Source organism: Rutilus rutilus, assembly GCF_951802725.1.
Source record: "Rutilus rutilus genome assembly, chromosome: 24".
NCBI lineage: Eukaryota > Metazoa > Chordata > Actinopteri > Cypriniformes > Leuciscidae > Rutilus > Rutilus rutilus.
The window spans coordinates 9,758,294-9,771,207 of NC_140228.1; the positions used below are offsets into that span (position 1 = coordinate 9,758,294).

General features: G+C 37.2%; 1 protein-coding gene across 4 annotated transcripts in view; it reads left to right on the forward strand.

Moving 5' to 3' along the window:
• The window catches only part of prkag2a (protein kinase, AMP-activated, gamma 2 non-catalytic subunit a), a 64,143-nt gene that overhangs the window by 19,346 nt on the left and 31,883 nt on the right, over positions 1-12,914 (forward strand). Inside the window, exon 1 of one of the 4 annotated variants that reach the window (XR_014626106.1) lies at positions 6,464-6,879. The exons of 2 other annotated variants lie outside the window; for them this stretch is intronic. Coding sequence is in view for 1 of the 2 variants with exons in the window: in XM_084398386.1 (XP_084254512.1) it covers positions 6,780-6,879 (100 nt within the window). In the remaining variant the exon portion in view is untranslated. Of the gene's footprint in view, positions 1-6,463; positions 6,880-12,914 lie in introns of those variants that run through there. One more of the 4 variants, XM_084398386.1, reaches the window with a different exon arrangement.

The window sequence follows — 12,914 nt, forward strand, 5'->3', positions numbered from 1 at the left end:
CTCTTTTACCACCATCTATGGGTAAAGAGAGGAAGTAGCCTACATGTCATTGGTTATAAAAGTTATAATTGGTATACTAATGCAAAATAGACTGGACAATTATATTCCACCATGGCCTCATAATAGTTAAAAAGGTACCATGGTATTACCATGATTAATTTTTTAGACTTGTACAGTGGAAGTGCTATTATTTTAATAGGCTATTATAGCATTTTTTAATTTAAATTTTTTTTACTTTTATTTTTATATTTTCAGGTTTTATTTTTGTTTTGTAATTACTTTTATGTGCTTTTGTCATTTTCATTTCTTTGCATTTCTATTTTTTTATTTTTTTATTTTTTATTTATTTAATTTATTTTATAGCTTATTTATTTCAATTTCTTCCCAAGGCAATTTTCATTTAAATTTAAGTTTTTAATTTCATATTTATATTTTATTTTATTTCCGTTTTACTTAAAAAAAATAAATAAATAAATAAATAATAATAATAATAATAATAATAATAATAATATATATATATATATATATATATATATATATATATATAATAATTTGTTACATTTATATAGCGCTTTTCTAGGTACTCAAAGCGCTTTACATGGAAGGGGGAATCTCCTCAACCACCACCAATGTGCAGCATCCACCTGGATGATGCGACGGCAGCCATATTGCGCCAGAACGCCCACCACACACCAGCTTATTGGTGGAGAGGAGACAGTGATTAAGCCAATCAGTGTATAAATAAGTCCAGCAGGCGTAATGATATGACGCAGCGCCTGAAAATAGTCCCCAGCTCGGTAACTTCCAACGTGACCGGGACTAAGTTTGTCTAACCTATTGTGGCGCTTTTCCACTACACAGTACCAGCTTGCCTCGGCTCGGCTCGGCTCGACTCGGCTCGGCTCTGTTTGGTTTTCCACTGTGTAAAAGTTGTACTTGTACCAGCTTCCAGGTACTTTTTTTCGTACCACCTCCGGCGAGGTTCTAAGCGGGCTGAGGCGAGCTGAGGCGATACTAAAATGTGACGTGAAATCACGGCAGACTGCTGATTGGTCAGAGAGAATCGTCACTATTCACTGCGTCATCATTGCACGCGCCAGACGCAGTATCCTGAATAAAAAACAGCAAAAACAAAAACAAAAACATCCAAAAACAGCATACACTCGATTTCCTCCATTGTCCTGTGTGTGTGGGTAGCGGGTGTGTCTCGTGCGTCTCGCGTAAAAGATTAAGTCACGGCAGTTTCCTGCGGCGTCGCTATGACGACCAGGTACTATTGTGGAGGTACTATCTGCAATGGAAAACGGAGCGAAAAGCGAGGCGAGTCGAGCTGGTACTGGTAATGGAAAAGCGCCATTAGACCCATTTTCAGGCGCTGCGTCATATCATTACGCCTGCTGCACTCATGGTACGGCAGTAATGTTTCTTGATTATTACGCAGGAATGAGAGTATAGTTCCTAGCCATATCAGCCTAGAAAATCACAACTTTACATTTTCCGTCGGTCTTAGTACACGATGTAACTACAGAAGAGTCAAGATTTAAATAGGAAAAATATCGAAACTCTTTGGTCATTTTTTTGAGAGAGATGCTAATGGTCCTATCCGATTCAATGATCTATGCTAAGCTATGCTAAAAGTGGTACCGCCAGACCCGGAGATCGGCTGAATGGATTCGAAAACAGTAAAACTCAACTGTTTAACTCTGGGGGAGTTGTAAAATGAGCCTATTTCCAAAAAAAGTGGAGTATCCCTTTAAGGCCCATTCACACCAAAAACGATAACTATAACAATAACGTAACAATATATTAGCGTCCACACTGTTGCAGTTCTGTCGTCTGTCACTTTAAATGCTTGAGCTCTTTAAAGCAGGAGGTATTCTGATTGGCTGTCAATGTCAGCTGAACAAAAAAAATAGTTCTGAAAGTGATTCCAACCATATTGTTTCTCAGCACCGTTGTCATTATACTTGTGTGTGGACTCTACTATTATTTTATATTTAGAACAATTTTTAGAACTATATCTTTATCATTTATAGTTATCATCCTTGGTTTGAACAGGCCTTTAGGGAGTATAACCTAAAGATTTCAGCAGCACTGGTCTTATGATGATATAAATGCTGTGAGCTGATGCCAGCGCTGCTGTTATGTAATCCAGTCTGTGAGAGACAAGAGTTAATTTTAGGCCGGGATGTGTGGAGAGCAGGGGTTGGTCCTGTCAGCGCAGAGAGAGTGATAAGAACCCTTTAGGAATCATCTGACCCTGCTGAAATATTCAGGCTCCTGCCTTTGCGTCTCTTTTTTCCATCTACACACACACTCTCTCACTGGGAAAATGCATGCTTGTTTTTCAGAGGTCTGGGGTATTAGTGAGAGCTTCATCTGCCAATTGTCTCGTAGGTCTTATATATAGTCTATATATTGCTATTCCAAAAAAAAAAAAAAAAAATTATATATATATATTATATTATATTATATATTTCTTTCTTGCTAAGTAAATTTGTCTTGAAATAAATAAAATAATTAAAATAACTTTTTTCACTTTAATAGATAATAGATCATTTTATTTTTGTTTATTTTAGAATTTTATATTTTATTTTATATTATATATAAAATATATAAATTAAAATTTATTATAAAAATGTATTATATATATATATATATATATATGTGTGTGTGTGTGTATGTATGTATGTGTGTGTGTGTGTGTGTGTGTGTGTGTATATATGTATATATATATATATATATATATATAAAAAATTTTACCTCACTAATTAAATTTGTCCTGAAACAAGTACAATCATAAATAACTTTTTTCAATCTTTTTGAAAATTGAAAATGAATATGAATTAAAGCTTAAAACCAGATTTAATATAGTACAGAAATAATTGTGCCATTTTCAACTTCTAACATGTAACCAAACATCTGGATAACATCTAGATAATGTTTGAGGAATGTCTCAGCGCTGTCATTGTGCCAGTGAATTCCTCACCCTCGTTCAGGCCTTATCTGGGAATACTGTTCATCCCTGGATCAGAGGATACAAAGAGCACGGCCATGTTTGCACATCATTTCCTGTCAAAAGATATAACATGGGCATATCCTTATTAGGAAAGAGTCTGACTGTCTGTTCACGTGTCTTTTCTGTTCTATTTCTCACTGACACAGAAACATGCATCTCTGACCTCTGAGAACTTAAAGGAACAGTTTTATGTTAATTCTGCCATCAATACCTCACTCACATGTCAGTCCAAACCTGTATGGCCTTCATAAAGGACCCTAAAAGTGGTGATTGGTTGTGCAGTTTAGCGAATGAGGTAAGCAAGCGCTGCTTTGTTTACATTTGTATATCTGCAGGCCAAGTTTCGGTTTCCCCTTTTAAATGGCGAATAGAGACTTGCTACCTGCTAATATAGACAGTTATTTCCTTACATGCACGCGCAGAACGCACATACTAGTTGACAGTCGCCTTCAGTCCTTTTGGTGTGTTGAAGCACAGCTTTTTGGCTGAGACGCAGCTAGTTCTGTCGGCTTGGTGAGACTGACTGGAAAAGTTCATCTGGCTTGACTCCAGAAGTACAAGGTGACCTACAGTAGAAAACTGCTCCATTCTTAGATGTCCAGTGACTTGGCATCGCCCGCTCTCACATGAAAGCTTATTAAATCAGGCAAATGGAACAGGAAAGCTTTTCCAGCACTGACACCATATAAGAGCAGGTCAGTACTTGGTTGTGGACACACAATCACTCTTGAGAACGGGCTTGATGTCTGCTGCCTACACAAGCAGCCTGTGCCAACTGAAACAGAACCGCATAAGTGAATGATTTGGACCACTCTGCATACTGGGCAGCAATCCACACCACACGAGAGATACAACTCACAGTGGATTCTAGAGTTTGATGTTAGCGTGTTGCTAAGCTACATTGGCCAGAGTTCCGAACTGAAGAACTGGCTCCCTTTCAGTTCATGAGTGTGAAATAGAATTAGCCAGACTCCACAGGAACACTCTCAAAGCTAGGTACAAAGCTGTCACTGAGGCAATGCCCTAAGGTACAAAAGCAAAAAGGTACATCTTTGCACTTTTAAGTGTACATATCAGTAACTTTTTGATTTTGTACCTTAGGGTAATGCCTCAGTGACAGCTGTGTCAGTAAAGTTTTCTGTGAGTAAAGTTGAATTGGAATGATAGGGAGGAGAAGTTACTGAATGGATACTGGATCTTCCCCAAAAGTCCACTTAAGTTACAATATAATGAAACATGTAAAGTAAACGCAAATTTCCATACTGTAGGTTGACATGCCTACACTACCGTTCAAAAGTTTGAGATCAGTAATTTTTTTTTAAAGAAGTGAATCATTTTGCATGTGAATCAGACCATGTTAAATTGATCAAAAGTCACAGTAAAGACATTTAAAATGTTACAGATTTATATTTCAAATAAATGCTGTTCTTGTTTCCACAAAAGCATGTTTCCACAAAAATATTTAGAAGTAGTTTTCAACATTGGTAATAAGAAGAAATGTTTCTGGGGCAGCAAATTAGCATATTAGAATGTAATGAGTAATGATGCTGAAAATTCAGATTTTTCTGTCACACAAAAAAATACATTTTAAAGTATATTTAAAAAGACAGTTGTTTTAAATTGTAATAATATATCTCTGTTTTACTGCATTTTTGATCACATAAATGCAACCTTGTTGAGCATAAAATACTTTTTCTAAAAAAAGTTGACTCTTAAAGGTTTTGTCAGGCCAACAAAAGTTCAAAGTTTGTCTTGATAATATTTTAATTCTGCTTCCATGCATTCAAATTTGAAAACATTTATCTCAATTTCATAGACAAATTTTTCATTGAGCCCGTTTGCAAAGCATTCTTTGCTTCCTTAGGATTTGGCAAAAATGATCCGATAATGTTGCCACCTATACATTTTGGGACAGCCTTAAAATGTTGTCTAGGTAGGTGTAATGGAGACCAGCTAGTAAAGAGCTGTGTAAGTAAACCTCACTCCCCTGGCCTCAAGAGGCGCACTAGTGACTGACGCTAGAAGCTGCAGTCTTTAGGGTCCTTGTTAACGCGTCCGCTTCCCATGTTAGTGATGCTAGTTCGAATCCCGCTTGGCGTGGTGCGAGTAGGACCAGTCACATAGGCAGCTCATTACGAACAGATCTGCTGTCTGTAGTGGTTCTAGAGTGCACAGAAAAGCTGACTGCATTTTTGTCCTAAAAACCAACACCATGTTCTTTTCAGTGTCCTGTTGACCCTGGGACTTTGAAGACGTCAAAGCACAGGGGATTTTGAAGGAATTAGCTGCTCCCCTCTCACCAAAGGCACTTTTTGGGCCCAAAACGAGCGTCTTTAGAAGTGCTTAGCAGGACCCTAAGTGCCCCTGACAAGGAACGACAACGGAGAGTTTGGAAAATGAGAGGTGATTACTCAAAGCCCATCTAATTCTGCTTACGCAAGTATCTCTTGGCATCAAGCCTGGCAGTGTGACTTTACCCACTATTAGGGTGATTAATTTGGTGCCTTTAGTGCACTGACAGAGAATGATTTGTTTATGATGGTACAGGAAGAAGGGGGTGATCAGATGTTGATGGCAATTATCACCAGGGACATGAATTCATTAGCTAAAGTGATTGTCACTGAGATTGTTTTTCTTCCTTGAAAGGAAGACCCTTAATGACCTAGATATTGGATTTCGCCTGGGTATTATTTTGGAGAGTTCCAGATTTGCTTTGTTACAGGGCAAGATACAGATTTGCTCTGTTATTTTCTGCATCTATTTTAAGGAAAGGTCAGCTTACATTACAGCCAGAGTAGAGGAAACATTTATAGTACCAATAAATAATGCAGGGACACCTTCCGAGCTTAATGAAGTTTCATTACTTAAAAAAATGGTGTGTGTATATATGTATACACACACACACACATACATGATCCATCAGAAATCATTCTAATATTCTAATATCTATATCTATCTATCTATCCGTCCGTCCGCCTGCCTGTGTATACATAAAACATTAACTTATTTTCTGCACAAATCTATGTATTACTCTTTAAACCGTAGGTTGCACCACTAATGAACCAATAGAAATAAGACTTCACCTTGGATTAAACAGGAATGTTCTCCCACAGTGCTGAATTAATTTCAGTTTGGCAGAGTATTCGGAAAGGTTCAATCCTATTTTATGGTCCCCTGACTTTGTTTTTCACCTTAATGTGATTTTATTAAAATCAACTGACTCTAAATCAAAGGAAGTCAGAGACCACATGAAATTAGAAGATTTAATTTGAACAAAGTGAAGTTGCCTCACTAGACAGTGATGTGTATGAAAGTATATTGAATATTCATGAGTGGGTGTGGTTTACCGCAGTTTGGCCAATCACCAGCAATTCCAAACCAAGCATGGGTTGGTTTCATTGAACAGTCTCACTGTTACACATGCTGTTTTTTTTTAAGGCTTGCATTCACACACACACATACACATGCTGGCGTACACGCTGCCGCACTTGACAGTCTGCTGCTGGGCGACCACTGATTCAGAACTATACAACAGAAACAAGTCTGTCAGAGAGAAAGGAGCAAGAAAAAGAAGTTGAAGAACTCTGAAGTAAGGACTTTGAAGAGCATGAAATAATCATTGAAGAGCACCTGTCACTGGCACAAAGATTGGGTGATAGTGATCCAAGGCCCGGAGGTAACTGAAGAGATCCAGCACTGTCTATGGGTACGGCATGACCTATTGCACTGTCCACAGTCTCTCCACACGCCCTCGCCATCCATGAAACGATTTAGCAGCCTGAGAGGGATCAAAAAGCGCAAGGACCAAGAGGGGCGGACAGGGAGACGGCAGTCAGAGCCCCACGGCCTCCTGGGAACCAGTAAGATGGCAGTTAAGACTTATTTTGCTGCATTGTTTAAATTATTTAGTAACATGCAATTACATGTGAGTAGCTATTTTTTCTAAATAAAAATATTCAAATGGGCCAACCGCAAGACATAGCCGACAAAATAAGTACAATTTTCATATTGTGAAATACAAGGTTGCAATTACCTTTTTATATAGGTGGAAATGGGCTTCCATAGACTTTCCATCATATTCCATAATCACTTTAATGGGCTTCCGACTTCCAACCATATTCTATATTTACTTACATTTTTGTGATTTTGTGTTTAACATGTTCATAGTTGATATTATGACCTACACCTGTGTGAACTTGAGGAGAACTTAATTATGTTCACTAAAAGTCACTACTTAAAAAAATAATTGCAGGACTTTCCCACAGTTTCACAGACAAGGCTTAAGCCTATAGTCCCAGACAAAAATGCAAAGCAACTTGACAGATCTCAAAATATGTCACTGCCATTGTTTTGTCTCAAGATGCACATTCGTAATGTTTCTTTTTTTTCTAAGGCACGTTTTTAAAAGCTACTTAAATGGCCTAAATGAACTAATCTAAGCCCTGTCTGTGAAACCAGGCCTTAATTTGATATATTTTATCTAATGCAATGACATTCAGACATTCAGACAAGTGAAACGTCTGTATGTGAAATTACTCCGTCTTCTGAAAAACCTTGTACATTTCTTGAACTTTCAGTCTTATATTTGCCGATGCATTCAGATCTCAGACTTTGAAGAGTCTCATTTCCCTTGCGTGTTGATGGATTTGTACAATCAGAGTGCAAGCTGAACCCTTGTGAATTTCATGACCAGAAGCCTCTAGAACTCATTTCTCAGTGCGATATGTCAATTAAACCTCTTGCAATATGATTACCAGATCCGCTAGACTTTCTCGTGTTAAGATATGTATTTTGTAATGCTTCAAAATAGCCTGGGTTTCCCCATGCTGCCTTGAGCGCAGCGCGATTTTATTCACGCTGCTAGGCAGCCTGGACACCATGGACCAGATTTTCCCCTCAAAAAGGGAACCAATCACAGAACGGGGAGGGAGCAGCAAGACGATGACGACGTCTATGCGACACACCGAAGCAGTTTGTTTATATCTATGGATCCAACATGGCATCAGACGCGAAGTTACCTTTCGATGCAGCCTTAGATAGTGTTCTAAGTAGTTTAGAACGCAAGTTTATTTCGTCTTCTTCCTCGTCGAATTTCTGTCGCTCTACATACGTCATCTGGTATAATTGAAACGATTGGCTATGAGCTACGTACAGGCGCATTTGATAGACATTCGTAGCGCCCAATAAACGGCTCTGGGCATTCGTAAACCACGCCTCAAATACGAGAAAATGAACATGTGGTTCCCAGACCACGTCTCAATGAGAAAGAGGTCTGACGTTAGCTATCCAAATAGGTGATTTTGTTCGGAATGTGCCAAGTTCCAACAATTAAGCATGTCTGCAATGTGGATCAACAAAACCATTAAAGCTGTTTAGATTTGTGTGACTTTTCTAAATCGGATGTTCTTTCTTCTTCGGGTTTAATGATTATGAAGGGCTAATCCTGTGATATTAATAATGGGAGTTGTTATTTATAGTCTGCTGAGGGTGAGTTTCAGTGGGACTCATTAAAATCTAAAAGTGACACGGTGCTGGGAGGAAATATCAAGGGCTAAGCGAGATTTGCCGACGCAAATTGGGTCTCACAAACAAAACATACTCATTAAATGACATTTTATTCTTTGTTTTCGTATGTCACAGATCAGTTCTATGGAAGCCTATTTCAGGGGGGGGCTTTAGTCCCAGACTAAAATGTATGTTTGAGCTGTTTTAAATGAAAGCAATTTGCACTGGCATATCTTCTAATTTGTCAGTGCCATTGTTTTGTCTCAAGATGTTTTGTTCTATAGCACATTTATAAAAGCTAAGGCCTAATCCTGGCTTAATATAGTCACACAGGGAGATTTTGTGACATATAATGTTGAAATGACATTTTTATAGGCGAAATTGGATTATTTTCATCATAATCATTTGGTGTCATTTTGGTAATTTGTGTGTGACCTTGTTTACTTTCTGTATTTTATGTGAGCATGGCATGCATTATCTTTAAAAGCATCTCTGCTTTAGAGGAAATAATTAAGGGGTGTCAAAATGACTAAATGTTTGGCCACCTACATTTAATTATTCCTAATGACTAATGAAATTGTGTTGTTACCCGCTACCTGTAGTGAGGAAGGCTGGTGTTGGTGGGTGGTATGACCACATTCTTAAAAACAGTATAAATAGTTTTATACAAACATAGCTACTATTGTACGAGTCGGTTGACACATCTACTGTCTCACAATATATGCTACCGTTTCAAGTTTAAAGAAAGATTTATTTATTTTTAAAGAAAGTATACTTGTGTATCCACATCCCGCTACAACCAGCCATTAACCAACAGATCACATTTCGCTCGGTATCTAACAGTCAGCGGATGGAAAAACGATTGACGGAAAGGAAAGGGAGAGAGCAAGAGGAGGGGAAATAGAGTGGATCATACTTGAGCAGTGATATTGAAAAGCTGACAGACTGATGGATGATAGAGAGACACAGATTAGCAGTTAGCGCCGGAAAACGTCAGAACAAAGTGCAAATGCCAGTTGGAGAATGTCCCTCACTGATCTGAGACCTACACGCCTACTTTTTCATACTTATTTCCTCTTTCGATGTCCATAATAAAATAAACATGTTTAAAAAGGGTGAAAAAAATACATTCTCACATCACTTTTGACAGACAGTTACAGAGCAACAATATGGTGTATTACTGGGGCAGGACGATTTTTATTTTATTTTATAGAAATGAATACTTTTAATGCATTAAATGGATCAAAAGTGACAGTAAAGATACAAAAGATTTATATTTCAAATAATTCATATATTCATAAAAAATGGATCCTTGTCACAACAAAAATATTAGTCCACTCAACTGTTTTCAACATTAATAAATGTAGCAAATCAGCATATCAGAATGATTTCTGAAGGATCATGTGACACTGAATACTGGAGTAAAGATGCTGAAAATTCAGCTTTGACATCACATGAATAAATTACACAAAATAGAATATATTTTAATATATTTAATACATTGTAATTGAATTTTTTTTAATATATATATATATATATATATATATATATATATATTTCATAATATTACTCTTTTGGGATTGTTTTATCAAATAAAAGTGAGCATAAGAGACTTCCTTCACAAACATCTTATCGACCCCAAACTGTTGAACATTTGGAATAAATGAGTGCATAATTCTGTTTGTTTGGGTTAACTTAGCACAGCAACCCCCTAGTAATGACATAGCAACCACACAGCAACATGGTAAATACAATCAGAACACCTGTAACACCCTGGAAACCACATTTTATTTAGAGAATATCTTTCATTATTTCTTTTTCTTTTAACTGACCGGCATTGCAATGAGGGTTACAGTGGCAAAAAAAAAAAAACACACACAAAAAAACACACCTGTCTCTTGGACTAACAGAGTCCTAGCGAGTGTGATGAAGGAACTGTGAATCGCCACTGCACTCTTTAAATTGCAGCTTCTGGACTAGAATCCAAATATAAAGACTAACCTCTAAAAATAAACCTCGGATCAGATCAGAGTTTTGCTTCTTTAAAACCGGTCGTGTGCTGAAAATGAGAGCATCGAGCGCTAACTCTCACGTGTTGTGAACTGTCTGTCACACACACCGCATGAGAAAATGCAATCCTATTGGTCAGTTTAATGGATTTTGACAGGCGTCACTATGACATGTAGATGGTGCCTGCTGGGAGAACAGCCTGGACTTTGTGACACATGGATGAATGTCACCAGGCAGAGAGACAATCCAAAGCATATAGCAGCTTCCGGTTGCATCTTCATCATTGTATTTCAACTCTGAAAATGCTCTTTGATTCACAGGACACACTGGCGTTGTTCCAAAAGAAATACTAGATACTGCGTACTGGATACTGCAGTGTACAATCTATACTGCATTCTGTTTTTTATAATATATTTTAATTAATAATCTTTGATAGAAATGTTTTTAATTCAGTTTCAAACAGCTATAAATGATCTCATTATGTGCATTCATTCTTATTTATTTCATTAATGATTCAAATCTAAATTCATTAATAAAAATGTATAAATAAAAAATAAATTAAATTAAAATGAAAACAAAATTTTCTTTGTGTAAAATGCATTCCAATAAAATAATCACAAGTGATATTGATTCTAATACAAATGAAAGAGAAAATCAAAATATGCATTTAATTATACATTTTCATGCAATATTCTGAGAAATAGCCAGAAAAAATAATAACACAGCACTAAAAGAAAAAAAGCTTTATGGCTTGCAATTCAGCTGTCCCAGTTTTTACCATGTGCAGTTCTGCATAAATATCTTTAGGGGGCGCTGCTCCGCTTGCTGCAGTCTCAATTCATTTATCCAGAACTGCCCTTGGAAATTTGATAAGATCCACATCTCTGTCTGTATAATGTCTTTAAGACAACTTTGCTATCCTTTCTGCGCAGCTATTTTTACCTTTAGAGAATGTGCTTGTTCTCATGCATGTCTAATGATATCTTCACAATCTTTATCCACATGTGAACTTAACTGAAAATGCATAGCACTATGAAACCTTTTATCTAGTTATATGACATCAGTACCAAAAAGCACATAATGCATGCGTTTACTCAGCTAGTACTATGCCTGTAAAAGACAGGCAGAAAAGGCAAATGAAGAGGTCAGTGCTGGTTGATTTGACTAAGCTCAGGCCAATGTGAAGTGTGTAGTTGGTGTTGTATTATTGTACTGTGTGAATTAACAAACTTACATTTAAAGGTGCTGTATGTAATTTTTTGACTGTACTAAAGCACCAACAAACTAGGGATGCACTGATATGAAAATTTTAACTGATAATCGATAATTCTTTATATTTAAAAGCCGATAACCGATATATATATATATATATATATATATATATATATATATATATAAAACCGATTTTACATCATTTTTGAGAGCCTGATTACAAAAACAAAAGTCTCACCATGTCCCAAGCACACAATTATAATGTTCTACATAATTTTATGTAGCCTAAATGAAAGACTTGCGCTGCACATGTTGCACTTAACGTTATTTTCCTTTTCAAAGTGACTCCAATAATATTTCGCAATTCAAAAACATCATGGTGAACTGCACATCTGAAGTGTCTCAGCTGAAGGAAATAATCCATTATTTATCGGCTTTAATGTATTGGCCAAATGTTCTTACCGGGCCGATAACGATACCATTAAAAACGAACGTATATCGGCTATTACCGATATGGTGGCCGATATATCGTGCATTCCTAAAAAATACCCAAATATGTTTGCAGATATTTAGTAAACATGCTAAGTTCACACTTTCACACAAAACAATGCTACAACCAGTTTTGAAATGTGCGTTCCGTGTCGGAATGTCTGTTTTTGTTTTGGTCTGTGTGGTCCCGCCCACTGCCAGTTTACCCAATAGTATTTCGACACCCCGGGTTGCCATTTGGCGGAAAACACGGTGTATTGTAGCCAGCAAACAAAATGGGTCAAAGATAGCAGATTCTACCGGACCTTCTAAGCCTCGGCATCCATCTAAAAAGCTCCATCAACTTGGCTCGCCGCCTTCCATTGTCATTTGCGACAGTCTGCAATCTGGCGAGGAGAAACAACTCTTGGACTTTGGACTGTAGTACCCATTTAAACCACTAACTGTCAATTTTACATACTGCACCTTTAAAATAATGTCAAGTGCAGTTTAAAGGGGTCATATAATGGTACATGCACTTTTACAAGTTGATTGTACTGAAATGTGTGTTGGCAGTGCCTGTTCACAACCATCATAAAATGATAAAAATCCATCCAGTGGTTATCTCCTTATATGTTTTCCCCCATCTCAAATCAAGCCGTTCGATTTTGTGACGTCACAAAATCGACGCCCCTCCCAC